Source organism: Eschrichtius robustus, chromosome 5, assembly GCF_028021215.1.
Source record: "Eschrichtius robustus isolate mEscRob2 chromosome 5, mEscRob2.pri, whole genome shotgun sequence".
In the NCBI taxonomy this organism is placed as follows: domain Eukaryota; kingdom Metazoa; phylum Chordata; class Mammalia; order Artiodactyla; family Eschrichtiidae; genus Eschrichtius; species Eschrichtius robustus.
Window position 1 is genome coordinate 60,320,398 of NC_090828.1, and position 27,114 is coordinate 60,347,511.

General features: G+C 43.4%; 1 protein-coding gene across 1 annotated transcript in view; it reads right to left on the reverse strand.

Moving 5' to 3' along the window:
* Positions 1-27,114, reverse strand: part of RAPGEF4 (Rap guanine nucleotide exchange factor 4) — a 234,095-nt gene that overhangs the window by 7,276 nt on the left and 199,705 nt on the right. Inside the window, exons 16-26 of the mRNA XM_068543910.1 lie at positions 26,489-26,577; positions 25,710-25,740; positions 25,413-25,491; positions 24,110-24,256; positions 22,110-22,207; positions 16,641-16,766; positions 16,050-16,228; positions 13,092-13,182; positions 9,424-9,474; positions 8,541-8,628; positions 8,059-8,123 (exon numbers count right to left, since the gene is read on the reverse strand). Of these exons, the coding sequence (XP_068400011.1) occupies positions 8,059-8,123; positions 8,541-8,628; positions 9,424-9,474; positions 13,092-13,182; positions 16,050-16,228; positions 16,641-16,766; positions 22,110-22,207; positions 24,110-24,256; positions 25,413-25,491; positions 25,710-25,740; positions 26,489-26,577 (1,044 nt within the window). The remainder of the gene's footprint in view (positions 1-8,058; positions 8,124-8,540; positions 8,629-9,423; positions 9,475-13,091; positions 13,183-16,049; positions 16,229-16,640; positions 16,767-22,109; positions 22,208-24,109; positions 24,257-25,412; positions 25,492-25,709; positions 25,741-26,488; positions 26,578-27,114) is intronic.

The following is a 27,114-nucleotide window of genomic DNA, read 5'->3' on the forward strand; positions in this document are numbered from 1 at the left end:
GCCAGGCCAGTGGGAAAACACCTGATCACTCCAAAGCAGAGCTTCTCATCTTTTTTTTTTTTTCCCCATCCCAGCAAACCTGAGGTTATGACACACTCCTATTAGTAACTGGCTTGTTAAAACAGTGATATGTAATTCAGGGGCAAGGTGAGGGGAACGTGTTCCTTTAGAAGGCGCCTGAATCAGTGCAGGTGGGCAGTGTGAGCCCCTCTTCACACCTGACCTGACGCTGATACAGCCCCACCCCCTGCTGGAAAGCCCCACCTTAGGGTCTGCTCGTCAGCCTGCCCTGGAGGATGCTAGCCAAGAAAGCGGTCCACGGTCAGAATGCCAGGCTTCCCCTTGGGAATCCACATTCCAAATTTCCCACAGCCACCACTTTCCTTGGGACTAATTCTAAGTACAGGTTTTCAGAGCTTATTTGCAAGAATTAATATGTTCATACAGTTTTTCATTTACAGGGCTGAGAGGTGGACCCAACTGAAAGCTGATGATTCTCTCTCTGGACGTGAACTCATACGGGGAAGCTCAGAAAGGAAAAATAAGGTAGCAAGAGAAGGCTTCTGTAACTACCCTCAGGTATTTATTTCTTCTTCTTCTTCTTTTTTTTTTTCTTCAGTGTTTACGTATTTATTTGGAAGTAATTTCAAACTTCCAGAAAATTTGCAAGAGGAGTCCAAAGAACTCGCATACAACCTGGTGAATGATTCTGAACAAGAACAACCATTTTAAGGGCACTTCCCAGGCGTTGGGCCTGTCCTATTCGGCAGCTCACCGGGACAGCTGACCAATGTGAGAGTCTGATCTGGATGAAGGCGTAGACAGCGCATGCCCAGTGACACTGTGCCAGGTATTTATTTCTTTATCAAGCTGAAAACAGAGCGACTTAGAAGCAGATGTCCTGCCTGGGGCCTGAGTTGCAGAGTGACCAGCACAGAGGTGCTGTCCAGAGAGGGAGTGGCCAGCTGTACGCACTTGAGCCTGGCCCAGGAGAGAGGCCCTGAGGCTGTGGTCCCAAACACAAATCCCCCTCAAGCTCAGACGCAAGTAATTCCTTCTCCTTGAATCCAATGAGGGGTCAGAGGGGGCTCTTCTCAGTTGGGGTCCTCGGGGCCCCGGCCTCCCCATTTACCTTCTGTGGCACCCTCCCCTCAGGGGCAGGCTGGCCATCTTACACCTTCACTCCTATCCAGATGGTCGATGACCCACCAGGCCTCCCCAGCCGTCTCTGGCTTTTCTGGCCAGCTCTGTACAGACTCTTGTGCCCCGTCTAAGCTCTCCTGTCCCTGAAGAGGAGTGGACTTTTATGTCTGTTTTTCAAGTTCAGGCCAGCAGGCCCTCCAGGCAATACCACCGTGCACTGTTCCTCTCCCAACCTCCTACGCACAGCCAGCTGTCAGACCAGCTTTCCTCTTCTTAGGCCACACTCTCTCTCTGCTCCAGGTCCCTTGAGAAGGTGATCCCAGATGTCAGGCGTCTTCTAAACGCCTGCCCTCAGGGGTTTTTGTCTTTCCTTCTGTTGCCCCTTGAGATCTTTGCCCTCCTTGTTCTTAATGTTTGTAAATTGCTTTTTCTTTTCTTCTTTCTGCCCCTACTCATTGGACTCTGCCCCCGTCCATATGCCTATCAAATCTAGGATCTCAGTCAACTACTCCTTGCGTACCATGTGTAAAACCACATTCACACCATTCTGGTTATTTCACTCAGACCCTCATATACTGGGGACAAGAATTTTTTTCCACATGTATATCTAGAAATATATCTGTCTCTCACCTGCAAAGACTGTGCCCATGACAGCAACCAAGTGGAATTAAATGCAAGGTGAGGACCAGAGATGAAAGATAAAATGGCCCAGGAGCTGAGCCAGTCTTCACCGTATGTGTCCCTGAGGAAGAACCCTGGCCCCTGTCCTGTCCTATGGATCTTTAACATCCCAGAGGTGAGTGACATACAGATACAAGCATGTAACAGGCATGATGCTCATGGTATATTGTACATACGATGGCCATGGGGACATGGCAGCTCAGGTGTCTGTGCAGGCGCTTGCAGAATATTGTGCATCTCTGCACGCAGGGAAGGACACTGAAGGACTGACACAATTAGCACCACAGGGAGGAGGGTAGACAGAATAGTGTCCAGTGAGGAACAGAAAGCTAAGGGAGCCATTTTGCATAAGGTATCGGTAATATAAAATGCTTGGGACATTCTGCTTAATCAGATTTTCTAATAAAATAGAAAATGCTTTTGGATTAAATCTTTGTTACATAAATTCCTTTATAAAGGCTTTAGTGTACTGTCCTATCTCACTAAGTCCAACACCGGAATATAATTGGGTTATTCTTTTACTCAAGTACTTCTTGCATACTTATGATATGCCAGACACCTTTTTGGGTGCTAGAGAAACCAAACGGATAAGATACTTGGTCTAGGACATTTACATTCTAGTGGAGAAGACAGGCAATGAAGAGGCAATAAAGATCATCTTAGAATGTGAAACCAGCTGTCAAAGCAAGGTTATCTGTTGAGATCCAGCTGTCTGGCAAGGTGTGGATGGTAGAAGAATATTTGAAGGATGGTCAGGGAAGACCACTTGGAGAAGGGACACATGAGCTGAGACCTGAATGATGTGAAAGTGTCAGACTGGTGAAGACCGAAAGAAGACAATTTCGGGCAGAGGTAACAGCTAGTGCAAAGGCCCTGAGGCAGAAAGGAAAAGAAAGAAGGTTGGTCTCACCAACTTGTACTGAATACAGAGTAGATGAAGTGTGAGATGAGGCTGGATGGGTACTCAGGGTAACAAGTCTGGATTTGATTATATTATATCGTATTTAACATGGTTTTATTTTCCTCTGATACAGGAAGTTACCTCTCTTTGCGTTTTTCTTTTTCACATCTTTTTTTTTTTTAATTGAAGTATAGTTGATTTACAGTATTGTGTTTGTTTCAGGTGTACAGCAAAGTTATTCGGTTATGCATATATATGTAAATATATTCTTTTTTCTTTTCAACTACAGTTTATTACAAGATATTGAATATAGTTCCCTGTGCTATACAGTAAATCTTTGTTGTTTATCTTTTTTATATACAGTAGTGTGCATCTGTTAATCCCAGACTCCCAGTTTATCCCTTCCCCCACCCTGCTTCCCCATTGGTAACCATAAGTTTGTTTTCTATGTCTGTGGGTCTGTTTCTGTTTTGTAAATAAGTTCATTTGTATCATTTTTTTAGATTCCACATATAAGTGATATCATATGATATTTGTCTTTGGCTTACTTCACTTAGTATGATAATCTCTAGGTCCATCCATGTTGCTGCAAATGGCATTAATTTATTCTTTTTTATGGCTGAGTAATATTCTATTATATATATATATAATATTTTATATATCTGTATATACCACATCTGCTTTATCCATCTATCTGTCAGTGGACATTTAGGTTGCTTCCATGTTTTCGCTATTGTAAATAGTGCTGCTATGAACACTGGGTTGCGTGTATCTCTTCTAATTAGAGTGTTCATCTTTTCTGGATATATGCCCAGAAGTGGGATTGCTGGATCATATGGTAGCTCTATTTTTAGTTTTTTAAGGAACCTCCATACTGTTCTCCATAGTGGTTGTACAAATTTACATTCCCAACAACAGTGTAGGAGGGTTCCCTCTTCTCCACATCCTCTCCAACATTTATTTGTAGACTTTTTAATGATGGCCATTCTGACCGGGGTGAGGTGGTACCTCACTGTAGTTTTGATTTGCATTTCTCTAATAATTAGCAATGTTGAGCATCTTTTCACGTGCTTGTTAGCCATCTGTATGTCTTTCTTGGAGAAACGTCTATTTAGGTCTTCTGCCCATTTTTTGATCAGGTTGTTTTCCGGTTATTGAATTGCATATTTTGGAAATTAGGTTCTTGTCGGTCACATCGTTTACGAGTATTTTCTCCCATTCCGTAAGTTGTCTTTTCATTTTGTTTGTTTATGGTTTCCTTTGCTGGGCAAAAGGTTATAAGTTTGACTATGTCCCATTTGTTTATTTTTGCTTTTTCTATTGCCTTGGGAGACTGACCTAAGAAAACATTGCTACGATTTATGTCAGAGAGTGTTTTGCCTATGTTCTCTTCTAGAAATTTTATGGTGTCATGCCTTATAGTTAAGTCTTTAAGCCATTTTGAATTTACTTTTCTGTATGGTGTGAGGGAGTGTTCTAACTTCATTGATTTATATGCGGCTGCCCCGCTTTCCTAACACAACTTGCTGTAGAGACTGTCTTTTCTCTACTGAGACATCTCTTTTATTACTGTTTTGAACTAGTTTATACCCTTTATTGATTTTTAATACTTCATGTATTTATGTTTTATTTTCTTAACTGCATATAATCTCCTAAAGCCAAGGACTACTTTTTGGATTTCTTTATATTTCCTAGCAAAATTCTTTGCCTAGACACACTACACATATTTAATTGTTTTGAAAAAACATACCCTTTGGGAAATCTGCATTCAGCCCAGTTCATGTATTCTATATAAAGAAGTAAACTTTCAAAGTCCTTTGGTAGATTTCTATTGTGTTGGAAAGGTCTGGGAATTGGGTGGATTTGAACACCTAAAGATTTTTATTTGGAGATTCTTTTTTCCATAGCTTGATATAAGTCCAGTGCTGTCACCGTGAATCTTGTAATAATGTTATTGATGACAGAAGACAAATTGTTGCTAATAATGTAACGGCATGATTAGTGATACAAAAATATAAGGGTTCAAAACATCTCTCTTCCTTTATGAATTAGCTTCTATTAATGTTTCCAGAAGTATAAAGTTTGCCTTAGGCTTCTCTTTCCAAATAAAATGACTATCTTAAAATAATATTCATAAATAAATCCACCTAAATATGGGTGTGTCTGAAATAGAACCAACCTCCTAACACAGCAGCACCGCTATCAGCATGCTTCATGCAGCCTGGGGTAGTGGCAGCCGGCCAGCATATTATCCTCTGATCCATTGCTAGTCTACTTCCTAAATGTTATAAATATTCATGTATGCCGTAGAAAGCTACAAAGGGCTTTATTCAAACATTTTTTTGAATATTCCTTTATGTTCCCCCCAAAGGAAAGAATGTCTGCTTTTTTTTTTTTTTTTTTTTTGGCATAAGGATCAGAGTGTGAATTCTCTTTTGTTCATACGCATAAATCCTGAAAACCAATACGCAACAAATTCTCTAATCCTCATTTCATACCTCAAGGGTGAAGAGGTTCAAAATAAAAACACTTAGGGTTGGCATGGTAGTTCACTGTGACTGTGCAGTGTTGCCACCAAGAAAAGACATCTGTGTTCCCGACTACCCTGGTGACTTCTGCCCCTGGCAGGGGCTGCCTCAGGGGATACAGCCTATCAGCCCCACAAAGGCTGCCAACCTTGGTGAGCATGATGACTGACTGGGGAGCTGCACGGACATGAACCTGAAAAGGGAGACAGACACATCCTTCCCCAGGAATGCAGTAATAACACCAGCCACTAGTGGGAGCTGTAAGTGGTGGTGGTATGGGGGCAGGGGTGGGCTAGTTTATGGGGAGAAAAGGTTGGAAAGTTGGCAACAAGTGCCAGGTGGTCTAAGCCTGGTTTAAAGAACATAATCAAATCTTTTTGAAATTCCAGTTCATTTTTCAGTAACACCTAACTCATGGAAGGGCAACTGTAAAATCCCACTTTCTCATGGTATGATTTCTCAAATGAAGTAAAATTGATCACTGCCGGAGCAGAGAACAGTATTTTTTCAGTATCCTTTCTCTCCTTTTCTTTCATAGTGATAGAACCCCCTAATTTTGAGTGGGGCACATGTATACCCAAAATAAGAACTACATATTCTAACTAACTTTCTTTTCATGGGACTAAGTTTCTTCTGGCCAATAAAATGTGAGCCAAGGGGTGAGTGCGATTCCAGGTCACATCCTTACATGGAAGAAGCAGGTCTTCACGTTTTTCCTTTTCCCTTCCCTCTAGCTGAAATGGGGGTGGTGGTGGTCCACCATCTTGGATCATGTGGATGGTGAAATGGCAAGACAGGAGAAGGCTGGAGCCCTGACTGCTTCCTGGGGCAGAGCTTCCATACTTGGACATTTAAGTGAGAAAGGAATAGACTTATCCTGCTTAAGCCTTGGCTACCTTAGGTTTCCACTGTTGCAGCTGAACTGCTATCTTAGCTTTACAGTTGCTTGCAATCAGAAGTGGACTTTCTCAGAGCAGGATGTGAAGGACCTCTCTCCTCACTGACAGGCATGTCAGAATCCACTGCTGTGGGCACGAAGTACAGAAACAGGGAAGGGGAACTCGCTTAACATCCACTGAATACGATCTTGACTTCCTTCCCAGGTTATGGATGAGACACACCAAGATCTAAAAACCCAGATAAAACAGCTTTCATCCTCCTCGACAGATATTTTTGCTGTTCTTGTTTGTTCTGTTTAGTTAACTTTAACAATCAAAAGTTCTAAAGCTCAGTCAACTCTTTAGGAAACTCTGACTTCTACGCCTCTGTGCACACGTATATTTTACAGTCAGATGGTTGGCTTAGCCACCCCTTGGTCTGTATTTCTGCCTAAGTGATCCGGAAGGTTCTTTACCTAGTTGCTAAATATTTCATTTCTGGACAACAAGTTTTCTTTTGAGAAATCAGGGAAATATGTTTAATTCTCCATACTAATAAGTGAGCAAAGAATGTTTTTACTTTGATCATAGAATGATTAAACCAACACAGTAATAGAGATGTTCCTACCCTACCCTTGGTGTGCGGGGTGGAGGAGAAGACTGCTGAGAAATATTTGCCCTCTAGTACAGGGTGTCTCTGAGGAGTGTGGACTCATGTGCTATTTCCTAAGAAGCTTAAGACACGGGACATAGTGCCCAGCACTTGCTGCAGTTCTTTACCAGGCTGGGCTTTGCAATATGCTCATCCCCAAAGTTGAATGGTATGATCCTTACAGGATGACTGCAGGATGTTTTGAATTCTGGAGTCAGTCACACGTAGTAGCTGGATTTCAGGAAACAATTAGAACAGTTTTCTGATAAGAATGCTTACAACGCTGTATGGCTTACAGGAAGCCTTCAATACTCTGGACCCACCAATAATCCCCAGGGGTAGATGGTGTGACCACAATCCCCATTTTCTGTTGGGGAAATTGACCCACGGAGAACTTAAGGGACAGCTACAAAGGGATGAAGAGGAGAACTGACCCTCGTGTCTCCTGAACTCTGAGTTCTGAGCTTTTCCTGTAGCGCCACGTCCATCACTGCAAAGCGAACCCCGGGCACATTCTCACCCACACAGAGATAACACCCTACCACCCCATCCATGCGGGCTGCAGCCAAAGGATTTAGAAGACAATGGAGCATTCCGTGAACGTGCGCTATGTCGCTAAAGAAAGGCTTTGGCAAGACCTGCCTTATTGCTTCACAGAAGATAAGAAAAGAAACTGCAAAGTAACTAATGCTTTTTCTGGGGGGTGGGGGGAGGCTGGAAAATAGTGACTATGTGCCAGTTCCACACAACTGTTACTTAAAAAAATTTGTTTTTGGTTATGAAGATTTTCAAGTTCCCACTCTGAACCTGGGTGAACTTTACTGGAATAAGCAATACACACTCAGATGACTACTGTATAATAAAGATCCTCTGTAGAGTTGCCTTTTACCTACATGCACTAAAGTCAGCCTCAGCAGATAAGCATTTCGAAGGCATCCTGGGGCAGTCTAGCTCCACAAACCTTACAACAAAACAACAACACGGAAGTCACTCTGAAACATTCGTGCATTTTAGCAACAGGCAGCTAAGGACGAAGCACACAGCATAAAAGCTAGCCGCTGCTGTGAGCCGCCGCACAAATACTATTCAATTTCACAAAAGAGAACTGACAGACTAAAAGAGGTAGCCAATTTGAACTGAATATTTCCACAGCTCCTTTATGTGTAACTAGCTTTTTAACATGGCAGCATATATGGAAATTATTTCCTTTATTAGTACAAATGCAAATTTTATTTTTAAAAAACATCATGGTTAAGGTTATAATACCATACGTACCATTTTTTCAAAGTTTACTAGATTGTCAATGAATGTCTTGTTCCCCTCATGAGTAAATGTCATATCTGCAAAGAAATAAAAGTCACATTCAAATCACTAACAGAAATATGTCATACTAAGAAACCAGAATAGCACATTAGATTATGCTGGAGGATTTGCATGACACTGCAGTTGGAAAAAGCCGATAATAGTTCCTTTTATGTTAGGTGTTTAAGTTTCTAAAGCACTTTCCCTGAGCTTATTAGTGAAATTTCCAAACTAACCCTCTGTTGCACTATCAAGGCTTTCAAACCACGCACAGATCCCTGCTCCTCCAATAATCTTTCCAACCCTTTCAGAAAAGTCAGGGCTGAGGGGAGATGATGAGGAAGGTGGAAAGATGGGCTCATTCTTCCCAAGGAGGTCAATCGGATTAGGCTCCTGTTCATTTTCTTCCCCACACACTCACCACTGACTCGGCCTGTGCATTTCCTTGGAATTACCTTTAATGAGCAAAGGCATGAAGGGGATGAGAGGAGGGTCCAGCTTGGCTACCGTCAGCCTGTAGGCCCTGTGGTTTCTTGAAGGATCCTTTAGAGAAACAAAGAGATCCTGGTTAATGACTTGTGACACGTGCACCACCCCCTCTACCTCCCAACACACCCAGCCTTGTCATCTCCCAGTCAGGGAGTTTTGTGAATCAAGTGTAGCTACAAAAGAAAGGTGGCTTCAGTTAAACAAATTGATTTTTGTTTTAAAACAACTTCCTGTATCACATGGAAATAATTTACTTTTTGTTTCCTTTTTTCGTTGAAAGGGAGATACGCCTCTAGGGATCCAGGGGAGAGATCCCCTTTGAGAGCCCGTATGAAATGTAAAACAACCCCCCAGCTGCGAGATTCCCCTTCTTTCTCCTGAAGCACAGCCTCCTTCCTGGGAGCCCAGCTCACCCTCCTACCTGCCTTGCATAGCCAGTCCCGACTTGCCTTCTCTGAAACCCTCCATCACTCCTGCCAAGTCCCACTCACTCCTTTTCTGTCCGTTAACACCTCCCAGCCAATGGGGGAAAATAATTTTGGCAAGCCGAGGAAAATGCAGCTTCCAATCCCTAGCTAACCTGTGCTAGATGGAAAGGATCCCATTACACTGCTTTTCTTAGTTACACAAATTGACCTTAGGTGGGACATAAGTCCTCTTTAAGTGAGTACCTGAGGGTGCCATTCATTAGTCGGACATGCTTGTTTTAGCAGCACTAAAATGGGATCATAAACTTCTTAAAGTCATACAAGGACAGATAAAATTTCTGAAATGAGAGCTTCAATTCAGCTAATCAGAAATTGGATTAATGCAGACAGTGAACAGAATAAAGGAGCCACTGTCACTTACCATTAAACTTTCAAACTCCGCGTAGAACTTCTTGAACTTGCTTGGCAGTTTCTGTTAATGAAATGAAAATGCCACACTCATATGTCAGATTCAATATCTAGACATGTATCATGTGTTACCATTTCTAGGGGAGATTATTACTTTTGGCTCTTAATCAAACATCTCTAAGACAGGCCAGACTGTAATCTGTCTTGTCATTTGAGGATAATCTTAGAGAACTCGTCTTTTAAAAGTCTTAACCTAGTTGAACCAAAACTAACTATGGATGCTTTGGTCTTAACTGCTTTCATAATGTTTTCTGAAATGGGTTATTCATAAAGAGGGCTGCATTCCCAGACTACAAGTGGTTTGGCATTAACCCTCCACTGCTTTAAACTCTCGCATTACCACAATTAGGAATTTAGACCAGAGAATATTAGGATTAACAGTTTTAGAAACTACCTAGGTTCAACCCTCCTCCTCCTTTACAACGTAAGCTACGAGAGAACAGGGATTTTTATCAGTTTTGTTTATTGCTATATCCTGAGGGCCTAAAAGAGTGTCAGGTACATAGTTGAGTGCTCAATACATAGTTATTTGACTAGATTAAACCTGTGTTTTATAGACGGAAGAAATTAAACCTCATAGATTAAATGACATGCCAAAGTCACACAGCTGACGATGGTCAGAGCCTCTGTAATTCACATCTCCTGCCTCCTTTTCTATTGCCTCTATCATATGAGCTATGCTTTCCTACACAAGCATTTCTCCCACAGGATTTCTCTGCCTTGCTATAATACAAAAATAGATAGTTCTATCAATTTAGTAATTTCTCATGGTTATATTTTGGCATATGATTCAATACCGCACATTTACACCATAGGTCAATGATGAATCATCTTTCAATCTATTGGTTCTCACTTTGCTTAGGTCCTGAGCTTATAGTAAAGCTGAACTTTTCTCTTCTAACAGGGTCACACCAAGACATAGCACCGTGATGTCCCCCATCCCGAGACCGTGGAAGCGCTGACCAAGTCCTGGGCCTTGAATGCCCCGCTCAGCTCTGCTTCATGCGGTGAAGTCTACCATCAACAACTGACTCACCCCATCAGGCCTCTGCAATCCACCCCAAAGCTCCTCTCTCTTCTTTTTCTCTCTTCTCTGAATGGGTTTGTCATATTCCCATTTGAACACTGTAAACCATCTTATATTGTTTCTAGGAACTAGTCTCCTTATAACCTCTAAACTCATTGTCCTAGTGCCTCTTTTCAAGTTGGGTATCAGGGAAACCTGATATCCTTGTTTAGCGGGAGAAGTTCAAAGGGATGAAGGCTGGGATGGGCATCAAGGGATACAAGGGTCTCATGCTCCACGGAGTGTCCAGATCACCATGCTAGGCGATAACTTTCCGTGAACAAAGACAATTTACAAAATCAGGAGCAAACGACATTTTTGGTTAGATCTATCACTCTAGTTCTCTTTCTGCGCTTAGCTGACTTTTGGGTCAAAAGCTGGAGTGCATATGGTAATAAAACATGTGGGTCTTAATACTATTACCTATCCACATCCCATGCTTTCGGAGCAGGGGTTCTCAACTGGGGGCAGTTTTGTACCCACACCCAGGGATATTTGGTGATGTCTACAGACCTTTCCTGTTGTCACAACTGGGGTGGATGGAGGGAGAGGCGCTACTGGTATACAGTAGATTGAGGCCAGGGGTGTTGCTAAGCCTCCTACATGGTGCAGGACATCACCCCCACCCCCCCGCCCCGCCCCGCCCCGTACAACAAAGAATGATCCTGCCTGAAGTGTCAACACCACTGAGGCCGAGAAACTCGGCTCTGGGTTCTTACTCCCACTGACTTTATCTCAGATGGGTCTTTCCCCTCTATGGTGGACCATTCCCTTTGCCGCGTGGCTTCACTCTATTTTCTGTTTTGTTCATTGACTGTCTCACACGTGTTTTCTAGTTCCCAGAGGGCAGGCACGATTTCTCGCGTTGCTCCTGCTGCCATCCTGCTACTCACTGTTGTCGTGTGGGAAGCACCTGGGAGGGTCTTGGCAAGTCCAGGCAGATAAACCCAAATCAAAGACGCTTAAGAATGAAAGCTCTTCCTACAGAATGATCCAATTACATTTCACCTTAAGAGATAAAGGCTTATAAATGATGAAAGGTGACTCTCCTCTTTTCAGCAATACGCAAGGATGGAAACACAAGCTCACAGGCGGATGTGCTCCTTCCTCTCCCTGTGGAATGAAGGACTGGCCGATAAACTCTCTCCCTTTGCTGCCTATCCCCCACGCCCCCCCAAGCAGCCTCCTATTTCTCTCTTTAGACCAGGAAAGGGGATTCTGAGAGTGTTTCCCCCATGCCACGGCCTTAATGTCTAGCTGCTGTTATGTGCACCTATACCTCGCCTTCCCGGACCCCATGAGGCTTTATACCTTCTTTGATTTCCCAAACCATCTGGACTCCGTGAGAGAGTTAAGAGCTGGAAACAAGTTGGGGAAAGCAGACTCTCTGAGAGGGAACCCTAGATCTCCAAAGATTCCAAGAGCTCTGGGCTACAAGAAGGGGAGGCTTGCACCCTGGCTTCATTGCTTAGATTTATTGGCAGCACTAACTTTTCCTAGCTGGAAGATGACCCAGCCAAATGGCATGCAGGCCTCACCAATTCCCTCATTCCTATATTCAGGGGATGAGCTGCTGGGAATTTTCAGAGAAACCCAAGACAGAAGGACCTGTGAGGACCTGTCCTATAAACAGTGGAAACATTGAGGAGGAACAGAGAAAGAAAACAGTTTCAAGAGGGAAGTAGGGAAGAAAATGTTTCAAGGAAAACATTTAGAGATGCAAACAGCTGCCTTTGGTGCCTTTTTACAGCATCACTGCAAATTAAGATCTGTGTTACCTACTCCTTGCTCTCTTTTTGTGTCCCACTTAACACATACTTTTTTATTTTTAGAAAGAGTCTATTTTCGTGTGTATGTTCTATTAGAGATTAATATTTCTTTGACTACATACCACATGTAAGGGGTCAGGCATATTTTGAGTACCTAGCTAATGAAAAATGAAGCTGTTCTCTAGCACAAATAACCAACTATCAACAAACCATTAATTGTATTTGCTACAGAAATTCACGACACACCTGCATAACTTTTGCACCAAACCGAATTCTAGCCAACTGTTGCTCCTCCATACACAGAGAGGTCTGCTAGGTAGTTAGGAGATACTTGGTACTCAGCTGGGCCAAACTGTTGGCCTTCTGGTTAATTCTTCCAGGAGCAAAATGACTACTGGGATAAAAATGGATCTTCTGTCCTCTCTTAATTACAGATAAGGCTTATTTAAAAAGCAAGAAGCAGACATCTCAGAGAACAATAGGATCTATGAGCAAGATGAAGTCATCCAAGCAGTGCTATACCTAGGAACTAGACTTATTATTATTTACATTGTATAGTCCAGGAAGCTGAGACCCCCTCATCCCCTCCCCCCTCTACAAAAGGACAGTGCCTTTTAAAATTCACACTCTGAGGCAAAAGGAGACAGGTCACCTCCCTCAAAGTGTCCCACCTTCCCCATTGTTAATACAAACATGAGTGATATTTCTATAAAAAAAGGCTCACTGGTGAGCCTGTGTTTTGACTCTTAAGGCAAAAGTCGCAGCTGGATCTCAGCTGAAGCTTACCTCCCATGTTAGTGCCAAGCGGCTCACAGCAACATTGCTTAGTCCCATGACGATGGCAAAAAAGGAATTCAGATTCTTGTACTCCTTACAGCTGAAACACAAGAGGCACATACTGGAGTAAAATGCCACTTTTGAGTGAGATAAAAAAAGTTAGAGTTCTATTTTCTGATGGTCATTAATATTCGGCAGGACTCCTTTATGAGAGCAGGCAATGACAGATTTAATGCTCTGTGTAAGTTCCACTTGGGTGACCGTGCTCTGCTGTTTGATTTCTCACTGTAATTTTAGAAAGGTGATGGTTTGGGCCATCTAGGTTCAGGTTTTGAGGAGGAAGTTCAAGACACCTACCCTAGGGATTGCTATTGTAATCCCAAAGCTTGCTAAAAGCCTTGTTGGACCTGGAGGGAGACATCTCACGGGCTAGGAAGAGAGAAAGCAAAATGTCCTTGGAGACTTCCAGACTTTCAGGCTGAAGCTGGACACCTCAGGCTCTGGCAGCATGAGAGGGAACTAAGGAAAATCACACTGCTGCAGCCGCCAGGGCTTCTACCTGCCATGCAAATGCTTCTAATTTGTTGAAAAATATCAACTTACAAATCATGATCCCTATATAGCTAATAACCTAAACTGACCAAAAAATGACCTTACTTTGTCTGTTTTACCAATGTCGATGAAGCGGATCATTTTGAATCTGTACTTATGCCATTATTAGCTTTTATGAATATATATTTGGGAAGAAGAATATTGTGGAACAAGACCAAAGGTTCTTTTTAGAATGCAATATTTAGCCCAGGTACTTGGTTTAACTTAAAAAAAGAAAAAAAAAGGAATCTTCGACTTCTTTATACCAGCTCCTTGCAAAGGGAAAGAAGAATTCATTTTGCAAGGAGCGCAAATCCTTTACCACAAATCAGTATGGTTATCTAAGTTGACTACATCATAATTAAATCTTCTTTGGATTAGCATTTTCGCAAAAGGCTAATTAAATTGTTGCATTTGCTGCCTGTGTACTCCTTGCAGAGTGATTCATAAATGGTCCGTGTGGAAATGGGAAAACAGATTTAGAGAAGATACGTTGTGTCTCACGCACCGCTGAGGAAGCAAGCGGGGCCTTCGATGGGCCGGGGCGGTGGCTCTCAGGTCAGGGGCTGAGAGCAACTTCGGAGTCCCTGGACTGAAGGCAGCGAGGCTGGTCATGGACATGTTTGCCTTTGTCCTATCTGTGCGATCATGAAAGCACACGCAGGACTGCAGGGCTGCCTTTCTGCTCACTGCTCTGGTCACCAACTAACTTTATCACCTTAGGTAAGTCACGAAATTTCTCTCTGCCTCAGTCTCCTCACCTGTAAAAGGCGAGGATAACATTTGGACCCCCAACTTCACAAAGTTCTGGGCAGGTCAAAGAGCTTCAATAGAATATATTGAAGTTCTCTAAAAATATCACGTAAAACATGCCAACTGCCAACTAGGTTTAAGATCTCATTCGTGTAGATCTTGGTTTCTGAGTCTACAATCTTCTCCAGCTGGGTTGTGTGAAGCGTTCTACTGTGTAGGACAGCGCAGCTTAAATAACGGTTAAATGACATAAACCAATTTATTCCGAAGGCCAAATCCACCCATAATCAGAAGGAAGAGAGATAAGAAAGGCAAAGACATTTAAAAAAATTCCTGAGTTTCTGAAAGGCTCTCCTATGTCGCCCTGTAAAATAGCAGGATTAGGCCCCCAAAGGTTTTCTGGTCTCCACGTCTGTGTGCAGACCTCCTCTCTCCTCCCTTGTTGCACTCAGCCCTGCCAGGCTAAGGTGAGGAGAGAATGTGCTCCTGCTAGCAGGGAAGCACATGCTGTCACAGTTTCCAGTCATCTCCTTCCAAGTAAACGGAGGCATTTGTCCCCTGCGATAAGCCTATTCAGGCTCCGGGGGAAAGTGGCTACACTCTGAACCAGCAATTCATAAGCAACATTTTACCAAATCTTTCTTTCAAAAGGCAGTTTTTCCAAATTAAGAGATACCAGCATTTGAATCCAAGAGATCTGGATATCCCGTTGAACTCCCAAATTTTGGCAAAATAATTCAAGGCATTTGGCAAGCTGATATGTGTAAAACGTCAAGCAGCGTTTGCTTCTTTGTTTAGCCCTGGAAATCAGACTCTGTATGGGATCTAAACTATTTGGCTCAAGAAAACTGCCGAGCTGGGGTCACTTGTGCTCCCCACCTTCCCGTGCTAGAGCTCCCTGGGTTGAGGAAGGAAAGAAGTCTCCCAGCCACAGCCGCATTTAGCATTTTATTTTTAGCACTGTGGTGATACCAAAAAAACAGGGAAGTAAACAGGAGGCTGTCAGGCATATCTAAATAGCAGGAGAAGATTAAATTCATTTCAGGGAGAAATCTAACTGGCCCCTGCAGTAAATAAATTGTTTCCCATGAAGTGCTGTTAAATAGAATATTTGTAAGACGCTTGCTCTTTCTGATGTTTATGGAGATGATTTTCATGGACCGGGTTAGCTCGCCTTTATGCATTTTATGGATTTTATCCCGGCTGAGTCGGATGCACGGTTGTACATGCATGTTCCCACTGCCCTCTACTGGCAAGAACGTGTCGAGCTAGACCTGGACTCGCCCAGCCTTTCAAACAGAATTTTGTGCAGCAGAACTTTGCTGAAGGAGTCGTTTACGCGGAAGGAGGTGCAAAGTCTGAGTAGTTCAGAGCAAAAAGAGGTCACGATTTTAACTCGAGCATCAGGGCTGCAGGATGTTAATTTATATACTGGTGTCAAGTATTACAAAAGCTAGACAAAACACATCTTTCGCAAGAGTTCAGTGATTCTTACGCCCCTCTGGTTGGTCCTGGTACATAAGGAGACTTTACATCTCACTTTTCTTTTTAAGGTGTAATCTAAGGGGACAAAACGAAAACACAGCTCAAACGTTTTTCTCTCCCCAAGTGGATGATACTTACTGGGCCGCGATCTTAATGAATTTTTTTAAGAGCTGAACACGCTTGCTAGGCTGGGAACAAAGGCAAATCTCAGTGACAACCCAAAACTGAATTTCATTAAACCTCCTCAGGAACAAATCCAAGTTTGCTGTGGTCTTTTTAAAATGATGCCTTCCAAATGTGTGATAGATTAGCTCCAGCTAGAAGAAAGGAAAACAATGTCATGCCTTTGTTTTTAAATCAAAACACCAACTTGGCTCCTCCATTTGACGTGACAAATTGCTACTGGTCAGCAAATGTGAATACAGTCACTGACCAGGATTCAACTTGAACTTCAACTTGAAGATCTTAATGGCTCTACGAGGCTTGTTGAATCTGTAACTATAAACTAGGTGCCCCTGGCTTAATATACTCAGGAAGACAGAGCTTACTGTAAATCATAAAGATTTTTCTTTAACACTTAAAGGCTTTATAACAGCCTTTATTAATATACTCAGTGATTTTAAAAAACCCTCGTGTGGCTTCCACATTGCAGCACGTATTAACATTTACAGGCTGCATCCAGAATTGCCACGATCCCTGCGAATGAATGCCCTAAATGGAGCACCTTACCTCATGCACACAGCTGAAGAGGTCCCAATCATAAACTGTCATCTGGTATGCCAAATCTTTGGAGCTCATCAATTCAAAAGTTCCCATTGTTCCAACAGTTGGGCCCTCCTGCTCTGGCAAGGGAGTCTATGAATAATAATGCAAAAATGTATCGGAATCTCAAAACAGACGCGCTGAGTGCTGTCAGGACTTTGAGGGGAAAGGATTCTGGAGAGGCTTTCAGGAATATCTTGAAACTGATTTTACCCAGAGGAGAAAAATGCCTTTGCTTTTAATGCTCACTTGCTTCCGTGCCATTTTTATAGTAATCATCATCACTCTAATCAATTCCACTGACTGAAAAATGTGGACCATGGCAAATAAGATTCAGTGAAGACTGACCCATGAAAGTTCTCTTCTGCGTGGGCCTGGGAGCTCCCTGGGAATGATTCCTTTTCCCTGACAAACATGTAAGCAGTTCTTAAGGACTTTCTTCTCCGATTTCCCACTGAAGCCATTCCAAAGCAGGTACTGGCATGGTGGTTTTGGATGTTTAGCTCCAGCGCTACTTACTATTGCAGGGGCTGGTGACAGTGGTAAAGTTGCTGCATCTCCATTTCTCATAACACACTGCCTGGGGTACTAGGTGACAGAGGGCTACGTGATTACATGTGATTATATATGCTGTCCAATTGCTCCACTTTCTGAGAGGTGCTGAGCTAGGAATGATAGTCACATGGTCATGGTGTTTTGGGCTAGGCATCAGAAAACTAAATTCTGCTACTTTCTGGAAGACCATTGGTCAAGACTTTCCATCCAACTTACTTATCTCATTTTTATTTTACGGGAAATGAGTTATAGTGCTTTTCCTTAATAAGATGAATGGTTTGTATACATTAGAAACTTACGTATAATATATTAATACCTATTGATCTATAATAATATGTTTAAAGTTACAAAAGTTCACACGAATTAAAAGATAATTTCCCCAATATGATGCTAAACATGTCTGGATATTCAATATTTATGTTGGAAGTACTAATATCGTTCACGTTCTATCATCATCATGATTATAATCATCACCTATAACCTTGACATTCTATGAATGGCCACTGCTTTCTGGGCATTTGAAAGTTTGCAGTTTACAAAAGGAGTCAGCCTTGACCAGCAAGTACAGCACTGCATGGCAGTAAAGAGTCAGCTGCTGGCATTCATTTGCACATATAAAGGGATGGACAGAAGCATCAAAAAACACCTGACTCCCAGATACACGGAGAAACAGATGAGGAAACATGAATGGGCTTTTTGAGAGTTAGCAGGCGTTTGGAATGAATGTGTGGCCTGAAGAGGTTCTTGGAGAAAGAGATGGGCTTTAAAAGATGAAACAGACAAAACTGGGTGGGTTTAGAATGGCAAAGTTTCCCCTGAGTATCCAGGATGGTCTGTCATAGGTTGAAGGATGGCGTGAGAGGCATGAAGATGGGGAAACTGTCGTGAAACTTACTTGGCAGGAACAGAGAGCTCAGGGGAACCAAATGGACAGCTTGAACAGCTTTAGAAAGTCTTTGAGTACCAGATGGGAGTTAGGGTTTTGAAACAGACCAGGTTAGTGCCAGTTTTAGAGAGCAACAGATTCTACATGTAAACCCCACTCTAATTACATAGACTTGGATGATTCCCTAATCTCTTGACTGTCTGTTTCTAGCTCTGATGAGTTGGGGCCCCAGTACCTAGTACCTAGGCTTGTTAAGGGAACTGGATGGGAATGATTTAAGTGTAGCACGTGAGCACAGTGCCTAGCACAGAGGAGGTCCCCACCGTCCCCTCCAAATTAGTTCCCTTCCCAGCTGTGCTGCACCAATGCAGAGGTACAGGGAAGTGTGATGAGTACAGGATCCGGATGTACGAGCCAAATACTGTTGTTCCTGACTCACTTTATGCAGGGCACAGACAGCATGGAAGAAAAACCATTATTCCAAAGTTTTAAAACTTAGGGAACCGACCTGAAGCTGATGGGCAGGTAGCTTATGGAAGCAAATAAGGAGAATGGTTTCAAGTGGGGTAGGTCTCAGGTAGAAATGTCGGGGAAGCTTTTAAACACTTGGTGCGAGAACTCTGTCTCAGGCTCAGACTGGCTCTCCACATTCTGCCTTCCCTCTCGCCCATGAGCTCTGCTGTGGACCTGCCCTCTATTCCTTGGGTTTGCTCTCTCCTCAGTCTAACTGGCTCCTTATCTCTTTCCCTTGAGGTCTTATGGCTTTTCACAGAGGGGATAAATTAACCCAACAGATACAGGGAAGATGCCATTAAATTCTTTTAGTCATGGAGGCTGGTATATCATCCTGAATCCCTTTTGAGAGAAAAACAGAAACCCCTGTTGAATCTCTACTTGTTTTGAGTGAACAGGGCTCACCAAGCAAAGGGCAGGCCGACCCCTTCCCTCCGTGAACCACCAGAGAGGCAATCTGAGCAGCACGGAGGGCTCCTCTAACTGAAGTGGGGAATTAACATGCTGGCCCCATAGGAAGCAATTCCTTGGACCATTTTCTTATAGATATCCCTGTGGAAATTTCCTTACAGATGAAGTGTAGCAGAGCCTATGTAGGGTCTGCATTACACAGACAGATCTGAAAAGTGCCCACACAGAGGCAAAGAACTCCTATAGACTGATTCTCTCTCTCTGCTCTTTTTGAGAGCTGATTTCTGTTAAGCCTGGATGGTGGTGATTGGGAGAATAGCACTGTTACCCTCCCATTGTCCAGATGAGGAAACTAAGACATTAAAAGGATGTGCTGATTGTCAGTGACAAAGAGATGGCTAAAGCAAGCTGCCACCTCGGCATCCTCTTTCCTCGTGCTCCCACACCTCTGTGCCTAGCTCTGCAATGGCATTTGCCACATTGGATACTCATTACACTCTGGTGTCCCACACTATACTGTGAGCTCCCTGAGGCAAAAGGACCATGATGGATTCATCTTCAAGACCATCCTAGAGCCAGAATCATCTGCCTGGAATGATAGAGTATAGGCCCTAAATAAAAACCTAAGGAGCTAGTGAATGGATAAAAGTATTTAGAACGAAATTACAGTGCAATGGGGTTTTATTGTAAGTTGCTCTATACTGACATTTATGTTTAAAATGTCAAGAAAGTAAAGCTCTAGAATCCAAGCCCTTAACCAACTGGGATAAATTACTGGCACTCTACGAATTCTAGACAACACTTCAGCACTACAGTTGTTCTGTTCCAGGCTGTCTGTGTTAGTTTCATCTCCCAATCTGACCATAATTGTCTTAAGGGCAGAGGCTCTGGGACACTGGTTTAGTGTCACACGGAAGCTAGCACTTCATAAGTATGTGTTGATGGATCAAAGGTTTGGCCAACATTCTGTACTGCAGGGGCATCCTGTATACGACTCTTCCTAGATGGACTGTCCTCAAAGAAATCTTTAGAAAGCCAGAAAAGGAGTTCCGTGCCTACAGTTTTGTGAGGCAGAGGGGCAGCTCGATCACTCCTTAGAAACAACAGCATAGCTGGCAGCCCAGTGAATGGCAGAGCACCGATAGGGAAGAAGTTAAGCAAGTTCACGTCTGGGTACTTGCTGCAAAGTAAACTCCCTGCAATTACTCTGGCCTTAAAATGGAAGACTAGCAAGGAGTAAGAACTTGTAAGGCTGCAGGGTTGTGTGCAAATAAACAGAGGCTTAGAAAGTTAGTATCTGTCCCACAGGGAGCTGGAGATGGTCCACACTCTCCATCTCTACACCGCATCATCGGACACTGCGGCCAAGAACCAGCTGGCAAGAGAGGCCCGAGCGCTGTGTGGCAAACACATCACGTGGCACCTTTGGCAGGGCTCCGGCTGAACTGGCTTTTGATGGCTTTCGCTTCCAGAAGACAGCAGTGTAACTCATCCACGCCATTTCCCCCCGCCTCCCAATCCCTCAATACCAGGAAATATTTATTTTTCAGAAAGCCATGAATGTAGATGATGAAAAATATATGAAAAGGACGGTGAGCAGACTCAGATCACACGGCGCTGGTGGCTGAGTGAGGCAGGGGTGCTCACGGGCCAGGTAGCTGAGGCGGGAGCAGGAGAGCTCATGCCCCTTCTGTGAAGCTCCCCTCCAGGTAAATTCAAGATGTTGCGAAATCTGCTCAACTGTGAGACAGCGCACAAAATAGCTCTCCCCAAACGAGAAGGTCAGAGTCATGATGAGGCTAAACAAGCCCTAAAAAGTCCAAGGAGGGGAATCTTGATTTACCTACAATGTCTGATCTGCTTAAATTGAACGTATTCATGCGTCACTTACGTAGTTAAGTTTTCCCCCTAAAACGCAATGCAGTTTCCCTGTAGCGCCCGTGTTGCACTTTTCTTGGTGAAGAAGCCCGGTGTGTCTAAAGATGGAAAAAACTAGTCCTCTATCCCCTGAACTGGCCCCACGGGCTCTCTGAGATGCTCTGGTAGCTGCTCACTTCTACGCCTGTTACAGGAGAAATAGAAATGAACCCTACCAGCTGCAAAAAGGAGAGAGGGCCAGTCACTTATTAGCAAGGGCCGATTAAGCCTTTACTCACAGAGAGCTGGGTGGGGCCACGAACACTGTTTTGGAGACTTAGGAAAGACGGCTGGCCTCTGAGATTTCCTACACAAGATGGAGAGAGCCCTTTCAGGGAACAGCATTTTCCCTAGACCGGAGAGTGGCTCTGCCATAATGCATTTCTACATCCCCCTAAGGGGTAGGATAAATTGCAACATCTTGTCTTTTTTTTTTTTTTTTTTTTTCATGTAATGTCTGAAACATTTATATTAACATATTTCCATACATATTTCCATACAAATACAAATATAAGATTTTTAGAAATTTCATGTAATGTCTGAAACATTTATATTAACATATTTCCATACAAATAACCCAATAAAAGTTTAGTATTCGTTGTTTTGTTTGTTTTTTTATACTGCAGGTTCTTATTAGGCATCAATTTTATACACATCAGTGTATACATGTCAATCCCAATCGCCCAATTCAGCACACCACCATCCCCACCTCACTGCAGTTTTCCCCCCTTGGTGTCCATATGTCCATTCTCTACATCTGTGTCTCAACTTCTGCCCTGCAAACTGGCTCATCTGTACCATTTGCAACATCTTGTCTTAAAACATTATTTCTATCCTGGTCTCTAAGTATTCAGATTCTTAATAGTAATATTTAAATCGGGGACATTTCAAGGACGTGAATTACTACAAAGAGTTCTGAAAGCTGAATCATGCCCCAACAGTGGTGTTAACTTGGCGAATTTCCACAAAGGAAAATCTAAAGCTCAGAGCATCTCAAATGAACACCTGAGGCTTACCTAATAGACTGCAGAAAAGAAAAAGACAAGTAGCATTCAAGATTTTTTAGCAACTAGGTTCAACGTGACTGCAAAATTAAGCTCCAGACAAGTTTTTCTGATTGCAGACGCTGCTCTGAGGTGGCCATCCACACCTACCAGTGAATCGAATTTCTCTCGCGGGCAAGCAAACAGGCGTCCATTAATAGTGAGCGTCGTAAATACTGAAACATCATTAGGTTTGAGCACCACCTTTTCTGTGAACATAAAAAGCAAGAGATTGCCTATTAAATGCACCTGAGATTTGCTGCACTGCCCTAATCACACCAACAAATTTCCAGCTTGGTGAATTACCGGAACACGCAGAGTGACTGCATAAAATACAGTACTGAAGGAACCCACTGAATAAAAAAGACACAGCATTCATGCAGGCACACGACACTCAGGATGCCATCAGAAATGACCACAAAACAGGAATGGAAATACCCGAGGGTCAATTCACCCAGTTCTGCATACAAAAACCGCACCTGCTATTTAAAAAACAAGTTACGTGTCCAGATGGTAATAACGCCCAGCACTCTGGAGATGACAAGATAACTTTTAGAAAACTTAGGGGGTTTCTGAGATCCCACATGACTTTAGATGTGAAATTTATTACTGTTTTATCACTCATTCCCTAATTTGGAGGGCAACTGCATTATTAGATTAAGTCTTCTATATTTAAAAAATAATTCATACAATAAATATTTACTTAGCATTTACTGTATGCTGGACACTGCTCTAGGCACTGAGGATACAGAAGGGAACAATACAGGGAAAAAACCCCAAAACAGTCCAGAAAGAGCTTATATCATAGTGAGGGCTGCAGATCGTGACAATGTACCAGAGAGTAAGCAGTGAGGAGGAGAAAACAATATAGTAGGGAAAGAGGCTAGGAAGTACGTATAAGGGGGAATTTTAGAAAGGGAACTGGAGAAAGGAAGGAGGGGGCCTCCATGAGACAATGACACTTGGGGGGAAACCTGAAGGAAGTGAAGGAGGCACCTGGGATAGCTATGGCGAGAGTGCGCCGGAGGGATCATCACGGCAGACAGACGTCCTGGGTCGTGTGTGCCGGGAACAGAAATGGAAGGGGATATCTTGGGAATCCAAGATGCATTTAAAAATCCTACATCAGTGGAATCATTTATCTTCAAACATGGCAGGGATGGCTCACCCGATCCTGAAGGATCTTCCAATAACTATCAAATCATACTGGACAAGCTAGCCTGACGGCTCTCTCCTCCAGGCTCTCACTGCAATGCATGCAGACCCTTCCAAAACTCTTGCCGGCATGGACTCTAATTATTTATTTATTGTCTCCCTCCTCACCAGCCTGTGAGCAACCTGGAGGCCCAGGCTGTGTCCAACACCCCCTCTCCTCTCACAGCCACACCAAGTGGCCAGTAATTATATGAAGAATGAATAAACGACATTTCAGGAAAGCATAGAGCAGTCTAGTAATCCTGCGGGGGAAAATACTTCTCGTTTTGTGTGACGGGCTGAGTTCCTGCCCTCTTTACTGGGAAAGGAGGAAAACCATCATCAGCTGAAAAGAACCGGCCTATGGCCACGTCCAACTTCAGACTTGTGAAAACCTACGGCCTTTAGCTAGAAAAGCCAGGTGCCCTCTTAGGGCCCACATTTCTCAGAGCTCCAAGGTCTTAAGCTTTTTTTTTTTTTTAATTGAAGTATGGTTGATTTACAGTGTTGCGTTATCTCAGGTATACAGCAAAGTGATTCAGTAATATATACATATAGACACAGATATTTACATATATAAATTCTTTTTCAGTTCTTTTCCATTATATGTTATTACAGCCTTAAGCTTTTTTGTTTAGGGTTTATAGGGAAAGAACTCCAGGCTGACATCCACACCAGGGACCTCAGTTCCAACTGCCTTGGATAGAGCATTTCACCCTTTTCTGCTTCAGAGTGGGTACCTACAGGATAGGGGATATTAGACACTAGCCCAGCCCGCCTCTAACCACTTTATGTCTGTTATTTCGGGGAGCACACACAGCACCAATTTGTCCCTTTGGATCAGCTTGGAAGGGCCTCGCTAACTGCTGGCAGGGTTCTGTTTGGATGGGATATTCTGCTTTGCAGAAGGCTGTTACCTCCTCCGGAACTCATCTTGATGATGATGAGGCCTTCCCCAGAGCCTAGTTTGTCGGCAACTGCGCTGAGGACTTCCTTCACCGACGCAGCCACTGGCACCCGGATGGTTGTGTAGGTGTGGTCCATGCAATAGACTTTAAACAGAACTATTGGGAAGGCAGCAACAATAAGATAAATTGGTCTTGTGAGTTCTTGCAAAAAAAAAAAGCTGTGCAAAATGTTTAGACATCCTCCGAAATTTGCATCATCTTGCTATTCTTAAGATTTGTATTTATTTGTACTCATTTATGCCTACGCCTGCCCCCTTCTAAAACTTCTTACCTTAGCATTGGTCTAAGAAAAGTCCATGACTGCCAGCTCCAGTTACAAAAACCACAACAGATATTTGTGAAAAACCCGCACATAGGTCATGCGGAACAACGAGAAGCATGTTTAGGCCAGTTTTCTGGGTCTGCCTTTGTCTGTGAGCCTGTCTTTTTCGCAATACCGGGAGTGCTGTGTTGTAGGCAGATTACTGGATTCCTGCTGCCCGGTGCAGTGGCGGGGAGCCAACATTAACACCTCTGCAAACAGGAGTGCTTCCGCCTGAGGCCGTGAACATTTGCTGACATTGCTGCTCACTTGTTCCCTGGTTTGTGTACTCGGAGGCCGGGCCAGGTGGCACGGGTGGTACTCAGCTCAGCAGACCCACTTGTGGCACCCAGACGCTCAGCTCTGAACACATAGATCTTGGAGGCAATTCCGGCTCCTGTAATTCTGGAGTTTGGGGCACCGCTAAATTGCAAGAGTCATCTGTGGCTTAAGATGAAGATTTTATCATGATCATTCATCTTATTTTGGTTGTGATTCTTTGGAGAAATCTTAACCGAGCAAACAATAGCAGCCGGCATCTGTGCCTCCCTGATGGCTGTAACGAGGTGCTGCTCAGGGCCAGACTGCTCTCCCTGGGTGGGAGCCCCGCTCTGCAGGTGCCCCTGGTGCTCCGCCTCGGCCAGGCGTCCACAAAGCGCCAGCCACCCTCCCGCCACGTTGACAACGGGTGCCTGAGATAATCTTTCTCTCCTTCAAGGAAAGGTAGCAGCGGGGGAGAGGTAGAATCAGGGGAGTGTGAACAAGCACCTCAGCTCCAGGCACAGAGTTCAAGAACATAAATAATTGGAATGCAAACGGGCACCTCCAAGCAAACCATTTGGAGTACACAGGGACAGCCAAGAAAAGCTATTCTGTGGGCCCAAGTGATTCCCAGGGGGAGGATTTTATTCTGACTTTAAATGATCTGCACAAGTTGGAAGACATTCTCACCTTCATCAGAGCCACGGATAGGCTGGCGCTTCTGGGCTCTCTCATCGCCTGTGTTGAACTGCTGCAAAAGAACTTTGTGCTGTAAAAAATAATAACAGCAGCAGCTGTCATACGGAATGAATGACAAATGCACATTTGCAACTCAGAGGACACACATCTGAGAAGCAGAGTCGAGAAATAAAGAAAACATATTTTGTATTTACCAAGATATCACTGTCATATATTGCAATATTATATTTCTGGAGAACTGTCATTCTACAGGGCACAGTTAGAGAATCCTAATCCGTTGCCACTTACCTTCTTTTGTGGAGCCTTTGCATCTTCTGAACTACGAGAAATAGAGAAAGCACGTTATTTAATACTGTTGGTACTATTATTTTAAATTGCTCCATTTGTATATAACTTTAATCTTACATTCGAGAATGAAATCACAGCATCCCTTCAGGAGGCAATACGAGCCTCCTTATTTTAATACTGAGAGGCCAAGGCCCAGAGGAGACAGCTAAGAGATCAGCTCTTGTCACAGACAGATCCCTGGTCAAACTGATGTTAAAAGCCAGAATTTCTCGATCTCAAAGTCTACTTAGTAGCCAGTATTTAATCAACGGCTCAAAGAATAGCATGTGAAAACCTGTGTTGCCACTGAGAGGGCACAAATATTCACCACCAACAGCATTGGCAGCAAAAAGTGAATTTACCATATAAGTAATTCTCCTCAGACTTTCTTTAGATGCCACTGACCACTTTATTACTGGATTCACTGCCCTGAACCAAAGGGACCCGAGTTTATTGAGTTAGACACTCAGAGAGGATCTCTGGCTCCCCGGGCTCTCTCTTGGCAGCCATCCGGCACAGAAGGCAGCTAAGCGGAATCTCTGTCCTTTTGTTCATCCGGCCTGACTGCACCTCCTCACCCAATGCTCAGATTGCTCAAATCAGAACAGTGTGTGGTTGTTGACAAAGCATCTTTCACCTTTTGGGAGGGGGGGCAAAGGACCTCCTGGAAGATGATGTGATTCAGAGGCAGCAGGCACTTACTTGATGAAAGCACACCCCAAAGCCAAGCCCTTCCTTACATTTGCTTGACAATCTTCTCCAACTCGGGCAGTTGCTCCTTGAGGGCAGCAATCATCCGGGCATCATCTGATACAGACACATAAAACTCCTGTAATTGGCAAAGGTCACAGGCTTTTAACAAGAACTGCAAAAGGTACATAATTCTGTAAAGAGCAACAAAGACGTGTCCCTATGTCATCTGCCTCGCTAGCATCTCCAGACCATGGTTTCACGGACTGGGGACGAAAAAGGAAAAGAAAACGTTACAGCATGCCTACATTCAAAATTACAAGTGAGAAAAAATTTTGGAAACCGATGGTGGTGATGCTTGCGTTACACTGCGAATGGAATTAATGCCACTGAATTGTATGCTTAAGAAGGATTAAAACAGCAAATTTTATGTTTGATATATTCTACCACAATAAAAAAATTAAAAAAAATTGAATTGCAAATGAATTGTTTATATGATAGTTATACAAAAGGCAATGCAATGCAATGTTCTGGAATGGGTTATTTTATAGTCTATCCTTTAAGAACACTGTTTTCACCTCAGTGTTTTTTCAGGGAAATTTTAATATTTGTTTTGACTATTATTGTAGTATTTGTTGTTTAGTATTTACCACTAGTCGTGGTTAACTGTTGGTGG